The sequence below is a fragment of the Cetorhinus maximus genome, chromosome 2 (genome assembly GCF_964194155.1).
Source record: "Cetorhinus maximus chromosome 2, sCetMax3.hap1.1, whole genome shotgun sequence".
Classification (NCBI taxonomy): Eukaryota; Metazoa; Chordata; class Chondrichthyes; order Lamniformes; family Cetorhinidae; genus Cetorhinus; species Cetorhinus maximus.
Genome location: NC_135880.1, coordinates 107852059 through 107872035, shown reverse-complemented (window position 1 = coordinate 107872035; position 19977 = coordinate 107852059). Strand labels below are relative to the sequence as shown.

The 19977-nt window shown below is 40.9% G+C and overlaps 1 protein-coding gene across 2 annotated transcripts in view; it reads left to right on the top strand.

Annotated features, from left to right (window-relative positions):
* Positions 1-18302, top strand: part of LOC144696608 (uncharacterized) — a 34145-nt gene extending 15843 nt beyond the window's left edge. For both annotated transcript variants that reach the window (XR_013580210.1, XM_078568116.1), the window contains 2 exons: positions 7091-7652; positions 18030-18302. Coding sequence is in view for 1 of the 2 variants with exons in the window: in XM_078568116.1 (XP_078424242.1) it covers positions 7091-7652; positions 18030-18229 (762 nt within the window). In the remaining variant the exon portion in view is untranslated. The remainder of the gene's footprint in view (positions 1-7090; positions 7653-18029) is intronic.
* The last annotated feature ends 1675 nt before the right edge of the window (positions 18303-19977 follow it).

Genomic DNA, 19977 nt, shown 5'->3' with positions numbered 1-19977 from the left:
CTTTATTTTAGCTTCTATCTTAATACAGTCATACACTTATTTTACTATCTGAAAATTTAAATTGAAAGATTTTAACTTCTTGGTTTGCTGTATGTGAGTACTTCAATTTGATTGGTTACCCACCTCTTGCTGACTGCACTGCTGCTACACACCAATACATCCCCTAGATATGGTACTAGATTTAAACTGCATTGGGGAAAGGGAACATAGTGATCTGCCACAGAGATCACGAGTTCTTTGACCTCAAGAGAAAGATGAGCACCCTCGTTTTGCTGCTGACTGCAAAATTCAGGCCAACACCTTTATGTCCCCTGAACAGGCCATCTCCAAGCCTGTAAGCCTCAGTATGACTATTTTAAGGAACCATTTAAGGCAATATTAAGGGCATTTGTCATCAAAGTTGAGTGCACAATATGTTCCAAGGCTACACAAGTTAAGAAATATCAATACCCATACATCTGCAGAGGTCACAAAGAAAGGTATTGATGACACCCTCTGATTTACGTCTCAGTTGTTGATGTTGCATGACATAGAAAAGTCCAATTGAGGGGGAAAAGGAGGCAGTCCTACTGTAAAGAATAACATGGCATTTAAGGAAAATAGACTAAGCTCATCAATTAAACAAATATTCTACCTAACAGAATAGAGCAGATCCAGCTTCATCTGCTCCAACCCCATCAAACAGTATAAATTTCATAACAAAATAAAAACAGAATTACCTGGAAAAACTCAGCAAGTCTGGCAGCATCGGCGGAGAAGAAATCAGTCAACGTTTCGAGCCCTCATGGCCCTTCAGCAGAACTGAAGCATAGTTTCAACAAGGGAGAAATATAAATTGGTTTAAGGTGGGTGGGGGGGAAGAGACACATTGAGGGTGTGGTGTGAGCAGATAATCAAAAGATGTCAGAGACAAAAGGGTCAAAGAGGTGTTGAAGGTGGTGGTCTTTGTCTGAGAAAAGTGCTAATTAAGAATGCAAGACAGGATATTCAAAGTACAGCTCTAGTGGGGGTGGGGTGGAAAGACTAAAGGTTTTAGTTTTAGATTTAAAAATAATGGAAATAGGTGGGGAAAGAAGAATCTATATAAATTATTGAAAAAAAAGGCGGGTGGGGGGGGAAAAGAAACGGGGTGGGGATGGGGGGAGGGGGGTTTAAGATCTAAAGTTGTTGAATTCAATATTCAGCCCAGAAGGCTGTAAAGTGCCTAGTCGGAAGATGAGGTGCTGTTCCTCCAGTTTGCGTTGGGCTTCACTGGAACAATGCAGCAAGCCAAGGACAGACATGTGGGCAAGAGAACAGGGTGGAGTGTTAAAATGGCAAGCGACAGGGAGGTTTGGGTCTTGGCAGTATAAATTTCATCACATTTTTACTTCTCTTTAGTTCTGAAGAAGTCATACAGACTCGAAACGTTAACTCTGTGTTTCTCTCCACAGATGCTGTCAGACGTTTTGAGTTTTTCCAGCATTTTCTGTTTTTGTTTCAGATAAAATCTTGTTGTGTTGCACTGTATTTACACATGTACTCATAACAGAAGAACTTTAAATTGACCAGTTGTACCCAAGACAATTTACAGGAGAGTAATTGGGCAAAAATAGACATAGAACCAAAGGAAACATTAGAGGAAGAGGTAAAGGCTCAGAGGTTTAAGGTGTGAATTCCAGAGCTAAAGCCTAGATGGCTAAGTAGGATAATAACCCTTAATTGGATCCATTACTCTTTGCAGTTTTTATAAACAACCGAGGCTTGGATGTAGAGAACAACATTATAAAGTTTGTAGATGACATAAAATTTGGCAATGTGGATCGTGATGAGGATGGTTGTAGACTTCAGGATGACTTAGACAGGGTGATGAAATGAGCAGAAGCATGACAGATGGATTTCAATGTGAGGACCATAATGGAAAGACAGTATACCATAAAGGGCACAACTTTGAAGATGTAGATGAGCAGATGAGGTGTAGATGATACCTTGGTATCCATATACAGAAATCCAGCCCAATGAGAAGGGAGGCATTGCTGGACCTGGTTCTTGGGAATGATGTGGGCCAAGTGGATCAAGTGTCAGTAGGAGAACATTTAGGGGACAGCGATCATTATACCATAAGATTTAGGTTGCCTATGGAAAAGGAAAGGGTGCAATCCAGAATAAGAATAATGAACTGGGGAAAAGCCAACTTCAATGACGTAAGGATGCATCTGGCCTCGATAAATTGGAATCAAAGAGTAGCAGACAAAACTGTAACTGAACAAAGAAGAGAAAGTTCAGGTACAGTTAAGGTATATTCCCATGAAGGGAAGATGTAAGGCAGACCAATCCAGTGTTCCCTGGATGACAAAAGATATAGAGATAAAGATGGAAGCAGAAAATGTGTGCTTATGACAGAAGTCAGGTGGATAGTAGGATTGAGAACCAGGCTGAATATAGAAGGCTCAGAGGGGAATTCGAAAAGCAAGAATGATAAGCAAAGAGAGATTTTGAGAAAAGACTGGTAGTTAACATAAAAGTGAATCCAAAAATCACTTATAGGGATTTAAATAGTAGAAGGGTGGTAATTGGAGGTGTGGAGGCAATTAGGACCCAAAATGGGAATTTATGCATAGAGACAGGGAACATGACTGAGGCACCAAATGAATAGTTTGCATGCTACCCAGGTAACGGTGAAAGAGGAGGTAGTTCAGACACTTGAAGGGTTTAAAATTGATAAGGAGGAGGTATTGGATAGGCTGACTGTGCTTAAAGTTGATAAGGGACCAGGACAAGATGAGATACATCCAAGGATACTGAGGGAAGTAAGAGTGGAAATTGTGGAGGTGCTGGCTATAATTTTCCAATATTTCTTAGATTCAAGGATGGTATCAGAGAACTGGAGAAGTACAAATGTTACACTTTCTTTCAAAAAAGGGTGCAAAAATAAGCCCAGTAACCATAGGCCAGTCAATTTAACTGGGGCGGTGAAGAAGTTATTAAAACGATAACTTGGGACAAAATTAATAGTCACTTGGACAAATGCAGGTTAATTAAGGAAAGCCAGCATGGATTTGTTGTGGGCAAGTTGTATTGAACTAATTTTCTTGGGAAGAATTTTTGGCGAGTGGGGGCGGAGCCCGCTCACCGACATGTAAAATGACGCACGGTGATGTCAGGCAGGCATCCCAATGTCACTGTGCGTCATTTAGCTTTTCAGTTTGGTAGGCGCACAGCCAAGTCAGCTGCGCGCCCGCTGAATTGTCAAAGGCCTATTAAGCCCTGTTAAAAACTAATTTCAACAGTTAAATGAGCTGCCCGTCCAACCTTAAGGTTGGCAGGCAGGCAAAGAGCCCAGGCAGCCTTCACATTTTTCATGAAACCGCAACCACGAGCAGGATGAGGTTTCATGAAGTGTTTTAAAATTCAATAAAAATTATTTTAAAAATTCATTGACATGTCCCAGTCATGTGCCACTGTCACATGAGGGGACATGTTTTAAAAGTTTTTTTTTCTTTATTTAAATTTTCAAATATCAAACTCATCTCCCTGAGGCACCTCTGAAAGAGCACAGGCCTGGACTCAGGGAACTCCCCCCCTGGGAAATAAGCACTTCCGGACGAGTGTCACGCTGGGTGAGCCTTAATTGGCCCACCCACGTAAAATGGCGGCGTGGACCTGATTGGGGGGCACCAATTGGGTTCGCAGTCGCTCCTGCCTGCCCCTGTGGAAAATTCAACCCCTTGAGTCTTTTGATTAGGTAACAGAGAGGATGCATGAGAGTAATGCTTGCAGGAAGATGACGTTGAGGAAGAAGATCAGCAATGCTCTAGTTAAATAGCAGAGCAGCTTGAGAGGCCAAATGGCCTACGCCTGCTCTTGTGTTCCTAAGTAATGCTGTTAATGCAGTTACATGGACTTCCAAAAGGCATTTGGTAAGATGCCTGTTATGGTCAGACCCCCAAGTTGTTGTTAATATCTGGTTAGGGACCAATAACATTTTATTTAAAGTAAACAAAGCTTGAGATTTAAGACACTTGCTCAATGAATAAAACCACAAGATTCCACAGGTTTTGAACAAACAAAAATAAACTTTACAATACAAGGTCAAAAGGATCAAGCAATTTACAATATCTATCTTAACATTCAGCGTAAGTATGAGGTACATGTGAATTAACAGGCCAACTGTAGTCGAACACACCACACTACAGAATAAATAACAGATGCAACCAAAACAGTCCATGGATTTCTCAACACCCAGATGTCAGTAACACTGTGAGTCAACCAATCTCACTGAAACTCTGTCTCTCTCACAAGGGATTCCAGTATTCACCTTCGAAGATCTAACCTTGGAATTCTCTTTAAAAGTCACTCCAACTCGGCTGTCATCAACAATGGTCCACCTGACAGGGTTTCAATCTCATCTCCTGCGATTCCGTTTCCCTGGATTCCCAAGTATACACTCAAGCACCTACTCACAAGCTTAACTTCAGATCTTTGGCTGCACCAAGCAAAACACTACTGCTCCAAAGAGGTACCTTTGTTCCAGTGACTCGCAGCATAGAGTTACCAAACTTTGGCTGCCTTCTTGGATCTTAGGGGCTTCTTCTGCTCCACGCATCCCTTTTCCTGTTTGGAACCTGCTTCTCTGCTCCTTTTTTTAACTGAACTGTGACCTTTTCTTGTCCCTGCCCCCTCTCTGGGTCTCTTCTTTTGGGATCTCTCCCTGTCTCCTCTCCCTGTCCTGTGCCTGAGACACTACTCCTCTACAGTGCTCTGCTCCCAGTCTGGGTTTTCGTGTCTTTTTTCTTCTGGCACAGGAGCACTTGGCCCAAAGAATGTAATAATGTCAATTTGCACATGCGCAGCCTATTCCCAGTCTGTGCATGTGCAACAGCTCCAAGGCCTATTGGGAGTTGAAGTTCCTGACCTTCGATCTCAACGTTAAGGTAAGTTTGACTTTCATAACATGTCACACAGCAGACTTGTGAGCAAAGTTAGAACCATGGAATAAAAGAGGCAGTAGCAACGTGGATACAAAATTGGCTGAGTGACAGGAAACAGAGTAGTGGTGAACAATGGTTTTTTGAACTGGAGGAAGGTTTATAGCAGATTTTTCCAGGGATCGGTGTTTGAACCTTTGCTCTTCCTGACATATATTAATGACCCAGATCTCTGTGTATAGAGCAAAATTTCAAAATTTATGGATGATATGAAACTTGGAAGTGTAGTGAACCATAAGGAGGACAATGTAGAACTTCAAAAGGACATCGACAGGTTGGTGGAATGGGCAAACAAGTGACAGACAAAATTTAATGCAGAGAAGTGTGAAGTAATTAATTTTGGTAGGAAGAATGCAGAGAGACAATATAAAATAAAGGGTACAATTCTAAAGGAGGTGCAGAAGCAAAGGAACCTGGGGGTGCATAAATCATTGAAGGTGGCAGGACAGGTTGAGAGAGCGGTTAATAAAGCAAACAACATTCTTGGCTTTGTCATTACAGGCAAAGAATACAAAAGCATGGAAGTTATGTTAAACCTGTATAAAACATAGGTTTGGCATCAACTGGAGTATTGCGTCCAGTTCTGAGCACCGCACTTTTTGGGAAGGATGTGAAAGCATTAGAGAAGGTGCAGAAAAGATTCGTGAAAATGATTCCAGGGTTTAGGGACTTCAGTTATGTAGAAAAATTGGAAAAACTGGGGCTATTCTCCTTGAAGAGACAGTTGAGAGGAGATTTGATAGAGGTATTCAAAATCATGAAAGGCCCGGACAGAGTAGATAGGAAAAAACTGTTCCTGTTGATGGAAAGATTGAGAGCCAGAGGTCACAGATTTAAGGTAATTGGCAAAAGAAGCAATGCCGACATGAGGACAAACTTTTTCATTCAGCAAGTGGTTAGGACCTGGAATGCACTGCCTCAGAGTGTGGTGCAGTCAGAGTCAACTGAGGCTTTCAAAAGGGAATTGAATCATTATCTGAAACAGAAAATTTGCAGGCATATGGGGAAAAGGCAGGAGAGTGGCTCTAGATGAATTGCTCCTTCAGAGGGCCAGCAGATACACAACAGGCCAAATAGACTCCTCCTGTGCTGTAACCAATCCATGATTCTATAGGCACTTGAGGAATTGGAATTTACAGGGTTTTGGACAAAAAGTGGGAATGTGGGATTATGCAAGCACTCTTTCAAATAGCCAGTGCAGGCATGATGGACTGAATGGCCTCCTTCAATGCTATGAGTTTCTGTGTTTCTATGGACAGAATTTTGTCCTTGTCAGGCGGGCTTGGTGGGGATGGGTGGGGGTGGTCAGGAAGCTGACCGCCGCCTGCGATCGAGGCCCAACCAGTGTGAAACACAAGTGGCAGTGGTCAGCATGGCCTGTGTGGTGGTGGGGGAGGAGGGCGAGTGGGGCAAGCGTAAACTTTGCGCATGTGTGCGAGTGCGCGCTTGAGAATCTCCCTGAGGCACAGAGCTGCCTCAGGGAGATGAGTTTTTTTTTAAATTAAAGAAATAAAAAATGCTATAAAATACGTCGCCTTGAGTGACCCTGTCACATGAGCGGGGACATGTTATTAATTAAATTTAAATTTTATTTTTATTTGCTCTAGGAAATCTCATCCGACCCATGCATGAGGTTTCCTAAAAAGTGCAAAAGCCGCTTGGCCTTTTCGCCCACCTATCAACTGTAAGGTTGGATGGACAGTGAAAAATTTATTTTAATTGCCACTTTAATGGCCTTAATAGGCCTTTTAATTGTTGGCGGGCACGCGCTAGAGTTGGCAGCACGCCCGCCAACTGAAATATCGCCCGACTGCGTGTTGGCGTCGAGACACTTGCCCGACGTCAATGCACGGTATTTTACGATCAAGCGGGTTGGGTGCGCGCGCACCTGCCAAGGTAAAAATTTTGCCCTATGAAGATTATCCCACCCAAGTGCATGTCTCCCAGATGGCTAGGCATTAGAATGAAATTTCTTATACGTTGTACATGGGCTTGTTGCCAGGTGACCTAACAAGATGGCAGAATTCCACAGCTAGTATGAGAGATTTGCAATCTCAAAAAGAAAATTACATAACTATCAAGATTTTAGTTAATGGCAATCCTGCTGTATTTTTTTTCTTTAGGTATCAGAATTGTTACTTGCCATTGAAAGCTTAAGCAAGGAATGGATGAAGCCTTACAATGAACAGAAGCATGTGAAGAAAATAACAGAAGCACACAGGCTCCAATTACCCAATTTGGAGCTGTCAGCTACCAATGAGAATCAGCATATAAAAACTGCAAAATCGCCAGAACATAGCAATATTAGACCTGGCTCATCCAAAAGATTTACATTTGCAAAATGGCCTCAACAAAGCATTTTTGAATGCAATCTGGATGCAAAACCTCTAAATTGGAACATAGACACAAAACTGCAAGTTCATAAAAAACCAAAGCTTGTATGTAATTGGCCCCAAAAACCTAAATTAGATCATCTGTTTGACCGAGGCATTATTTCACCACAGAAGAAATGTTTGAATATACTTGATGGAGCATACTTTCACCAATCTCACTTAATACCATTTCGACCAGAAAAAACTAGAAAGCAAAGACCAGGTGCTGAAAAGACAGGTCAAGTCAGAAGCCCATGTCCAAACATTAAATCATTTCTAATTCATCGCCGATTTCAACAGTCAGTATTAGCAGGTAAGCTATAGCTATTAAACATAGGACTGATTTTCCTCTGTCTCCTGTCTTTCCTCTGTCTCCTGTCTTTCCTCTGTTTCCTCTGTCTTGGTCCCTCCCTCCCCATAATCAAGCATCAGACAAATACGTTGTAGTAGAGGTGCCCTGTGCCTGCTGAGGAAGGAGTGGGTGAAGATGTCCTGGCACTGATCATTTGCACAGCCTGAGTGCTAGCAGAGGTCCACTTCTTGAGAGCAAATAGATGGGTACACCAGCAAATTTAACAGGTCTCCTGGGCTTCTGAACATGAACATTAGAGTCTTCAGGCCACTGCAGAAACATCTTCAGCCCAAAAACGAAGTTACAAACAAAGGAAATAACTTATCTTTAGCAAGCCTCCTTCTTGAGAGTGCCTCAGTAGCACCTGTTTCCAGTCCACACATGTAACTCTCAGAATCACAGAATTGTTATGGTATAGAAGGAGGCTATTTGGCCCATCGTGTCTGTACCGGCTCTCTCAGTATTTTAACTTAGTGCCAATCTCCTGCCTTTTCCCCGTAACCCTGCACATTGTTTCTATTTAAATAATCATCCAATGCCCTCTTGAATGCCTCAATTGAACCTGCCTCCACCACACTTCCAGGCAGTGCATCCCAAACCCTAACTACTCGCTGTGTGAAAAAGCTTTTTCTCACCTCGCATTTACTTCTTGTGCAAAATACCTTAAAATTATGCCCTCTGGTTCTCGATCCATTTACGAGCATCTACTCTGTCCAGACCCCTCATGATTTTGAAAACTTCTTTCAAGTCTCCTCTTAGCCTTCTCCTCTCCAAGGAAAACAGTCCCAACTTCTCCAATCTTTGCTCATAACTCAAGTCTCTCATCCCTGGAACTATTCTTGTAAACCTCTTCTGTACTGTCTCCAATGCGTTCACATCCTTCCTATAGGATGGCGCCCAGAACTGTACACAATACTCCAGCTGAGGTCTAACCAGTGACTATATAAATTCATCATAACCTCCCTGCTTTTGTACTCTATGCCCCTATTAATGAAGCCTAGAAACTGGTACAAACCACATCACCATCTCTTTCAGCACAATCCAAGAGCATGAAGGGAAAAGTAAAGTTGGAGGATTGCCTAAGTCCTCATCTCACCTTATTAGCATGCCAATGCTAGGTCTGCACTTATTGTAGAAGCATAATAGTACTACCCATTTTGGGAATCCACAGAAATTCCAAGGCAATGTAGTGTAGTGGAAACCTGAAGTACTAGAACATTCTCCCAGATGACTTTTGTCCCTTGTGTCCTTGGAGCTCAAGGGGAATTTCTTGTGGCACTTCTGCCTGCTCCAGACCTTTGTCCTTTTCTACTGGCCTATGTCAGTGTTTATGCTCTACATGAGCCTTTTTCCAGCCTACTTCATCTTACCTTGTCAACATATTCTTTCTGTTTTGTATTTTTAATTTGCTCCTGTAAGCTCCCAGCTTGGCTCTTCTACATCTCCTTGCCATATCCTCACGATTGTCCAGGTCTGTCCTCAGCCTCCAGCTTCTGCCCTGACATACAAATCTAATTGACAATCATAGATGCTGCTCTTGCTTCTACTCTAATTATAGGAACATCTGATGCAGATTCAAAGCAGTTTTATTTTGACCGTGCTAGTGCCCTGACCATTCATTTCTAACTTTTTATTTTATGTTAATTTCACTACTAAGTTTCACATCAATTGTTGTACTACTTATACCCTTTATTGAAACTCTTATTGACGCTGACATATCCAACTGAGAAACAGGAAAACTGAGATTGTAACATAAAATCGAAAAATAATTCTAGAAAGAGAAAAATTAAAGGGAAAGTGTGATAAATAGATGAAATAGAGGAAAGGAAAGACATAAATAATGGAAGAATGAGGGGAGCAGAAAAGAGTGAGGAAGGTTTTTTTTTGCATCATGTACTATTACAATTGAGGATATGTGCTCTACTTTGCAATACAGTTTAGTGCAGCAATTGTGATCATTATTTTGGGTCTTTGCAGAGATAAGCATGTAAATGTTGAAAAATATTTAGAGTAAACAGTCAAATGTAAGTTAATTTTTTTTTAAATGCTGATATATACAGCGTTAACAAAATCTGTAAATCTTCATCACTATCAGAATAGATTCTCAAGGAGCAGAAAAGTCCTTCAATAAAACTTGCATTATGTTACAAAAATGTAATAATTTTCATAATATTTTTCTGGTTTATTGTAAAGTAGGTTTATTGGGGGAGGGTTCTGTTTTTCTGTCTGTGTGTGTGTGTATGGCTTAATTACATTTTGTAGCAAGCAGACTGCAAGTTGAAGTTATCAAAAGGAGTAAGGTGTAAAAGTGTCTTTGAAATGCTAAGTAGGCAAACATGGTTGGGGTCTTAGCACGTAAGGCGTGACAGGAATTTGCATTTTTAGATAGACGAAGGGGGATTTGTATTTCAAAGAGATTTTAGGTTGTTTACAAATAGCCAGACAAGCAAGCTACGGAATGTATTTATTTTTCTTGAGGGTTGCTGACAATATATAGTGACAACATGAAAGCTTTATATTATAAGGTAAAATTCCAAAGACATATGGAAACAATGGAATCCACATATCAAAAAGGAGAAAAACATATATAAAGGAGAATGAAGCTATGTGTTGTGGGAAGGCATTGTAAGATCTAGCAGAAGTGTGTGAAGCCTCCAATATTTGTGCACAAGCCTGCTGTCTACAGAAACCGAAGCTGGAGAGAGCCATTTTGAATTCCACTGTCCAGGGTATTGTGTTAATTTTCTGGATCTGTTTATAATCTATAATCTATTTTTGGACCGTTGCCTTAAAGGGGGTGTAACTGGAATTTTAGGAGTTCTTATAATAGTAACTTGTAGTCCTGTGTATGTGCTTGAAATCTTCTCTTTGTCAATAAATATTTTAATTTAGTTTTTTAAAAAATATCTAAAGTCTTGGTGGACTTATTATTTCTGAATTCAGGGCACGCATCTCAAAATAAATACAAATTGCGAAACTGTTGTGATAGTGCAATCAAGTTTCCCTCGTGGATTTGATCTGCCTGGCACACATTATCTGCCATGTCATAACAAATTTGGAGCTCGTCTGGGGTATTTGAAATTCCTTGATTGATTTGGACTTGGTGAATCTTAAGGTTATGAGTACAAGAAGCACTTTGAATTCAGGCGTTGGTGTGAGGGATTTTTAAAGTGGTGAGACTGCAAAAACGGCTGTATTGTATCCGTAGCTAAAACTTTTTTGGAAGTAGAAGATATAACTCTATTTGAGTCACAAAAAGTCTCTAAGGGTATGTTAACAGAGTTGGTGGATAAGTTGCAGTTGAGGTTACCTGTAGGGGTGAAGAAAGCAGACATAGTTGAAGTGATAGCACTGCACTTGAAGTTGAAAATGATACCTGACACAAATCAGTCACAGCTGGAGGTAGTGAGTCTTCAGTTACAAATGAAGAAGCTTGAATTTGAACAGGCAATGGAAATGAAAAAACTTGAACTAAAGGTAGCAGAAAAAGAAAGGGCAGAGAAAGAAATGGGGAAAGAAAGGGGCAAAAAAGAGTATTTCAAAGAGAAATGAAAAGTGAAAACTTGATCTCCAGAGGGAAAAGTTAGCAATGGAGGAGAAGGTGAAGGAAAGAAACAGAGGCCAGAATTTTCTACTCGGCGAGTGGAGGTGGGGCGTAAAACGATGCACAATGACGTTGGGCGTGCATCCCGACGTCACCACGCATCATTTAGATTTTCAGTTTGGCAGGCACACAGCCGAGTTGGCTGTGTGTCCACCGAACTGTCAAAGGTCTATTAAGGCCATTTAAAAACTAATTAGACTAATAAACTGAACTGCCCGTCCAACCTTAAGGTTGACGGGCAGGCGAAGAGCCCAGGCGGCCTTCGCATTTTTCATGGAACCTCATCCACGGGTGGGATGAGGTTTCATGAAGGGTTTAAAAATTGAATAAAATTTTTATAAAAATTCATTGACATGTCCCAGCTCATGTGACACTGTCACATGAGGGGACATGTCTTAAAATTTTTCTTTTCTTTATTTAGATTTTTAAAACTTAAACTAATCTCCCTGAGGCACCTCTGTGCCTCAGGGAGATTTCTGCGCTCTTTCGCATGCATGCAGGCCTCAACTCAGGGAACCCCCACCCAGCCCGCACAGGAGCGCTCAGTGCTTCCGGGCTCACGTCACGCTGGGCGGGCCTTAATTGGCATAACGGCAGTGCGGACCCAATCGGGGGCGCCGATCGGGTCCACACCCACCCCTGCACAACCCCCCCGATGGGGGGTATATTCTCCCCAGATAGTACCAACTTAAAAAACTGGACTTAAAAAAGAGAGCTCAGATGCTGAGGGAGGTTGTGATGATGAAAAAACTTTCAACCTAAAACCCAATGGGGAAATGTTTAAATTTGTGCAAGCCCATCTGAAATTTGAAGAAGGAGATGTAGAGGCACTTTTTATTTCTTTTGAGAAGGTAGTTAAATGGATGAAATGGCCACAGGAAAATTGGACATTATTTTTGCAGCCTAGGTTAGTGGGTAGAGCTCATGAGATTTATGCTGGGACCCCAGCTATTCACAATATATATTAATGATTTAGATGAGGGAACTAAATGTAATATCTCCAAATTTGCAGATGACACAAAGCTGGGTGGGAGGGTGAGCTGTGAGGAGGATGGAGAGATACTTCAGTGTGATTTGCACAAGCTGAGTGAGTGCGCAAATGCATAGCAGATGCAGTAGAATGTGGATAAATGTGGTTATCCACTTTGATAGCAAAAACAGGAAGGCAGGTTATTATCTAAATGGCTATAAATTGAGAGAGGGGAATGTGCAACAAGACCTGGACGTCCTCGTACACCAGTCGCTGAAGGTAAGCATGCAGGTGCAGCAGGCGGTAAAGAAGGCAAACAGTTTGTTGGCCTTCATGACGAGAGGATTCAAGTACAGGAGCAGGGATGTCTTGTTGCAATTATACAGGCCCTTGGTGAGACCACACCTGGAATATTGTGTGCAGTTTTGGTCACCTTATCTGAAGGATGTTCTTGCTATAGAGGGAGTGCAGCAAAGGTTTACCCAACTGATTCCTGGGATGGCAGGACTGACATTTGAGGAGAGATTGAGTTGGTTAGGATTATATTCGCTGAAGTTCAGAAGAATGAGGGGGTATCTCGTAGAAACCTATAAAATTCTAACAGGACTAGACAGGGTAGATGCAGGAAGGATGTTCCTGATTGTGGGGGAGTCCAGAACCAGGGGTCACAGTCTGAGGTTATGGGGTAGACCATTTAGGACTGAGATGAGGAGAAATTTCTTCACCCAGAGAGCGGTGATCCTGTGGAATTCGCTACCACAGAAAGTAGTTGAGGCCAAAACATTGTATGTTTTCAAGAAGAAGTTAGATATAGCTCTTGGGGCGAAAGGGATCAAAGGATATGGGGAGAAAGCGGGAGCAGGCTATTGAGTTAGATGATCAGCCATGATCACAATGAATGGCAGAGCAGGCTCAAAGGGCAAAATGGCCTACTCCTGCTCCTATTTTCTATGTTTCTATGCTTCACTGTCAGAAGTGTCGGTGAATTATAATGCTGGAAAAAAAGGCTATTTTGAATGCATATGAATTGATTCCTGAGGCATACAGACAGAAATTTAGGAATGTAAGGAAACAGCTAGATCAAACTTTTTTGAGTTTGAGAGAGTAAAGCAAAGTAGTTTTGACCGATGGATATGGACATTCAAGGTAGAGGCAATATATGCAGCTCTTAGAGAAGTAATTCTTTTGGAAGAATTTAAAGATTCTATTCAACTCATGTGGAGGAACAGAGAGTTAAAATGGTAAGGGAAGCAGCAGATATAGCTGATGATTATGAGTTAGTTCATAGATTTAAACATTTTTTTCCATCACCCTTTTAAATTAGGGAAGGATAGAAAGTGGAAAGGTGAAAAGAAGGTAGGTCATCAAGAAAGTGAAGGAGCAGGTGGAAATTCCCTGGAAGTTTTTTCTCAGACTAAAAAGGAAGGTGCTGAGGGTAGAAGTGACAATGTAATAAAGTGGGGCACATGCAGTCAATGTGTTGGAAATTACAGGAAAAATCTGCTGCAATTATTGTACTGCAGAGAAGTTCTGGAAGTAAAAGTACTGTGGGTTCTGAGATTCAGGCACAGGAAAAACCAATGGTTTGAGTACTGGTAAAGCAGGAAGAATCAGTGATAAGTAAAGAAGTAGGAATGTGTTCACAAATTACCCAAAAGAGTTCTGAGAAGCAGGCTGCAGAAATGTTTGAAGATTTTGTGTGTGAAGGGAAAGTCTTTCCATGTGTACAGGGTGGAGTAGGTAAAGATGTTAAAATTTTAAGAGACCCAGGGGCTAGTCAATCCTTAATGTTGTGGGATAGTGATATTTGTTGTTCAGAGGGAGTATTGCAGGAACGGGTGATTATAAGTGGGGTTCATGGAGGTGCTAAACCTATTCCCTTATGGAAGGTAAATTTAAAGAGTGAGTGGAAAACAGGCAAAGGAACTGTTGGAGTGGTGGAAAAATTGCCCATTGCAGGAGTTCAATTTATTTTAGGCAATGATATAGCTGGGTCACAGATGTGGATGATGTCTATGGTAGTTGAGCAGCCTGTAGAGCTGTTTTCACAAAAGTGTTGCAGAAAGAACTTGGGATTGTTTCCAGATTGTGTGATAACAAGATCACAAGCTCACAGGTTGAAACAGGAAGAAGAGCAAGTTACAAGGGAGGGAAAAGTTGTTGAAGTTCAATTAGCTGTTGCTTTTTTTGATAAGATTGTTCAGGAAGAAAGAATGGGAGAGAATGTGGCTGAAGTGTTTAGCTCAAAGCAGTTGCTAGAGTTACAGCAAAAGGATCCATGAATAAAACAGTCATATCAGGCAGCTTACTCAGAAATAAAGGCAGAGTGATTTCCAGAATGTTAAGGGTAATGTGTAAATGAGAAAGTGGTGACCACATCAGGTTTCAGCAGATGAAAGATGGATGGAAGTGCATCAGATTGTCATACCATTTGGATATAGAAATGAGATACTGAGAATAGCTCATGAAATACCAATGGAATTAGAAAGACACAGGCAAAAATACAAAAGCTTTTTTATTGGCCTGGATTGCATGGAGATGTAGTCAAATTCTGTAGAACATGTCACACATGTCAGGTGATAGGGAAACTAAGCAGTGATTAAGCCGGCACCTATATTACTAATTCAAGCATTTGAAGAACCATTTACTAGGGTCACAATTGATTGTGTAGGACCCCTCCCTAAGACTAAAAGTGGAAATCAGTACTTGCTGACAATAATAGATATGTCTACAAGGTTTCCTTATAACAAAGAGAATTGTGGAAGAGTTGACTGAATTTTTTTACAAGATATGGTATACCAAAAGAAATACAATGGGGAGAATTTTTCCTATGGCGGGCGGGCTGGGCGGGAGTGGGCAGGGGTGGGCGCAGAGCCAATCGCTGCCCGTGATTGGCTGCACCCAAGTAAAATGGCAGCACACCCCCAACTAGGGGTGCCGACCAGGAACCCACCCGCCTGCGCCCGCACCCGCAAATCCCCCCCAATGGGGGGAAAATGTTGGCCCAAATCACTTTGACACTTGTCTGGAAGGTAACTCAATATTACATTTAAATTTTTAAGCACACCCTCTTTATCCAATTTGATTAGAGCAAAATCAGTTTCAGAATCCTTCATTCATACCTCTTTCTCCTTATCTACCATCACTAATGTCTCCTTTTGGTCCTCTTCCCTGCCAAAGGTTGGACGGGCAAGTCCATTAATGGTTTCAATTAGTTTTCTAATGGCCTTAATAGGCCATTGACAGGTTGGTGGGGGACGCACACCTGACGTCACCCTGCATCATTTTACGCGTCGGTGAGCGAGCCCTGCCCCTGCTCGCCAAACAGAAGATTCTGCCCTTGGAGAAGCTATTGCAGTCACACAAAGCTATTTGTGGGAATAGGCTGGGGAGAACAAATTTAGCTACACATAATGTGGGTGTAGAAGTTTCATCTTCAACAAGGCAACATCCTCATAGATTAAATCCAGCAAAGTTATCACAATACAGAAAGAAATTGAATTCATTCTTCGAAATGTCATCATTGAGTCTAGTTGCAGTAACTGGAGTTCGCCTATTGTGGTGGTACCGAAAACGGATGGAAAACAAAGACTGTGAGCAAAATTTCACCCATGTCGGGCGGGCTCAGCAGGGACGGTTGGGAAGCCGACCGCTGCCCATGGTCGGGACCAGAAGGCAATTTCATGCTGGCAGGCCAGTTTGAGCGGCAGCGCTCAGCACTGCCTGTGCGGGTAAGTTAGGGGTTACATGCATGCGAGTGCAAGCTTCATAATCTCCCTAAGGCACAGAGCTTCCTCAGGGAGATGAAGACATATGATAAAAATAAAAATGTAATGAAACATGTCCCCTCTTTGTCACATGAGCAGAGACATGTTATTAATGAAATATTAAAGTTTTTACTTTATTTTTATTTGTTTATGGAAACCTCATCCCACAAGGTCAACTGGATGCTCTTATTATATACACGATTGATGTGTTATATTCTGTTGCCTGCTTAAGTAGCTCTATTAGGAATGCTTAAGTTTTGAGTCTCAAGGAGATGTAACAAGAGAAGTGGAAAGATAAAGGTTATTGTAAAATAAAAATCAAATTAATAATTCAAAGTCAATAATTTTCATAGAAAATTCATGAGTATATTCTTTAAAAATTGGGGGTGGTGGGTAGTGGGAGGAAGGTTTGCTTAGAACAAAAGCTCTGAATCTCCTGGATCGCACTCGAGCCAAAACCTGTGCTTGTTATAGTACAGATCTTATTGTCAGGAATTTAAACCCACATTTCCTACAGTTCATTTGTCTATGCTGGGGTAAAAACCATCATAAAATAAGTGAATTTGATGCTTTCCAGTTTCTATATTCTAAGTGGATGAACCTTGGCTTTGCTTAATTAGTTCCAATAAAATAGATAAAACTATACACGAATTTGCTATAATTTTTACTTTATTGCATATTTATTTAAATAATCAAACTTGCTAATAATTTAATCTTTGCTTTCATCAATGTTGCTGCTCGATAAGTGCATCCAATTCTGGAACCCAAATATGAACCTATGGAAATCAGAGTTGATTAGTAATAACTGGATCACAAAGTTTCACTCAACCATCCTTATAATTTTATTGCTGCACTGGACCAGTACTTACTAAATTAAATATATTTTCAAAATCTCTTCCACCCAATGCATTGATCTGTAATTCAGAAGTTCTCATGATAGTGAAGAAGTAAGCGATTGTAAGAACAGTAATTCTTGAAAATTTCAAGAAACTTCATGAGCACACCTCTTGAGAAGTTACAACATTTGCACTAATACAGCTCTATGGAGAATGCCATGGATCTTGCATTTTATGTATTCAGCTTGAATGCTAAGATAAGTTGATGGGTCATTGGAAGGAACTTGATCAAGTATTTGAATCTGTAGGGCAGGCACTACAGTTTTTATTCAATTAATTATTTTATTTAAAATTATTTATGATCAAGGAGGTATCAATAATTACTATAAAAGCATTTTTCCTTTTTTAAAAAGGTTACAGACCTAAAATTGAAATGAACACTGATATCAGGTGACATTGTGTCTTTCACATAAATTTTGGGGGGGTAAATTTATGCCAGTGCAATGCTGACGTAAATGCAAGGAACTCGAGTGAGCTAATCTTATGGCGGCCGCATTATATAAATGAGCAGCAGAGGGTATCAGTGAATATATCATGCAAGTGATGCAAATTTTCTTTTATTTGTTCACTGGATGTAGGCGTCACTGGCTGGGCCAGCATTTATTGCCCACCCTTAATTGCCCTTGAAAAGGTGTTGGTGAGCCGCCTTCTTGGTATACCCACAGTGCTGTTGGGAAGAGAGTTTCAGTATTTTGACCCAGCAACAGTGAAGGAGCAGCAATACAGTCCCAATGATCAAGGAAATTCAGCCATAGTGAGATCTTGATATAAACTTGATGTATATCAATATGGGCCAAATTACTTGAGGATGGGGTGGGAGGGGAAAGGAAAACATCATGACTTCCTTCTGAAGCTATAGTTACACCAAAATCTTTCAGGAACTTCCAGGCCAGTATATTTATTTAATAAAGAAATTCCCTCATGCATGGGGGAGGGTTCTGCTAATTAGCTGTGACAGCTTCAGCAGAAGATTGGCAGAAGGTTGAATAGATTGAGTAAGCTTTCCACTGATCTGACACAGAAATTAGTGTGCCCAATCAGGAGAACAGCAGAGGAAATTCCCAGTGTTCTCTCAATTAATGTGTTTATGTTCACTTTCAGGGACAATACATTATGAACCCTTCACTGGCTTAGAGGACCTACAGTGGAAGCTATATAAAGGAGCTGTGAGAAGAGAACCTAAGGTGTTAATGGATGAACATAAATGTAAATTACACCCCATCCTAACAGGGAGACAGCACAAAGGAGCTCTTCCTGTTCCTTTGTTCTGCAAAGGTAACAAATACATAGAAGCATTCTAGAAGCACAAGTGTGACCTGATCTCTTGCTCTTTTTTTGAGTAGCTAATAAATCATGATTCTTTGAAATTCTGAATTGTTTGCTGAGCTCCTGATTATTATAAACTGAAGAGCATCTCATGCACCTGTAGGCTGTTGGAATATATCTGTGACATATTCTATGCACTGAGAAACTGATTGCAAGGCTGCAAAGTTAATACTAATTTTTCTAGGACTGGTGGTTCAGGCAATGAGTAGCTGAGCCATCCAGACTGAAAAAATCACAGGTTTGATTCCCAGTGTATGCTGAGTTAACTGATCAAGTATAAGTAGTCTTAATCTCCTCAGTTGGGAAAGAGAAAATTGATCTGGCTTCTGCACCTGATCCAAAGTAGAAGTGAATATCAGTTGAAGATGGGATCTTGTTCTGTGGTAATGCCTGCATATGAAAATAAGTCTCTCTGCTTCTTTTACCACTTTAAAACCCAGCTAGCCCGCTGTAAAATAAGGTAATTCATGCGTAAGACCCAATCTGCCCCTTCCTCATCAAGTATGTTAAAAATCGGAACTTTAAAATTTTATCATTTAATGTTTTGCAGTCTAATTTATTTGGAAGCAAATTTGGATTAGGACAAATTTCTGATTGGTCCTCTTGAATGACACACCCAACAGTTTATCTGGAATGTGATACAGTCTGCTGTGGAATAATCTCTGACAGTTCAGCGATCCCTTAGTGATGTCTCTCTTACAGTGCAGCACTTTTTTGGTGCTATATGGGAGTGTCAGCTTAGATTTTGGAGTGGGACTTGAATCCACAGCCTTCAGACTCAGAGGTGAGAGTGCTACCAAAAGATGCGTAGCTGACACACATTAGTGATTAATGTGGTTTGCCCTCTATGAACTAGGTAAAACTAGTAGCGCTTCTCAAACATTGATTGAACATAAAAATTGTCTCAAACATCAGTAGACAAAGTAAACCAGCATTGTTTACAGGTTCAGAAACTGAGCAACAAATACTAAAAAAAAATCAAAAAGCAGTAACGACTCATTTCATTATAGAGCATGTAATTGTGCTGCACTAGGTGCTTTAGCCAACTGCGGCTTCTTAAACTGAAGTGGGGCCACTGACAAACGCATCACTTGCACGTTTATTCTGAAACCAGTGCAGAAGTTTCTCCTTCACTTTTCTGTCAGGGTTGCCATTCAGTGAATAGCTGTTCTGTCTCTGTCTTCAGGTAGCCGGTTCGTGCTGGCGTCTTTGGCAATTTGGGTATCCAACCTGAACTTGCATCTTCTCCACCATGCCCATCTTCTTTCGGAAGTCAATTTTCATTCTGAGCTTCATCCCTTTCCTCATTCCAGCCAAGTATGCTAAAACAGTCTATACGTTAGGGCAAACAACAACCCAGTGCAAATGATGAGATTAAGTTGCCACAGTAATTACACATCAGCCAGGTTGAATAGCTGATTTTACCCAAAATGATATTAGTGGTAACTTTGTATTTGACACTTATGGGAATGGCAAATAGATGGGTCTAAATGGCTGGCTGCAATAACCACTGGCAATATAGATGATTGAGGCTGTATTTCCTTTCTTTATTTTTCCTCCCAAATCTTATTTGTCTTTGCATTAAATGTCATCAAACATCTATCTACCCAATCTGTGTCCCCTGATGTTACTTACAGCTCCTGTTAACATTTAACTACATTCCTTATTTTCATGTCATCTGCAAATTTTAATATTGTGCACCCCTTGTACCCAAGTCCTGATC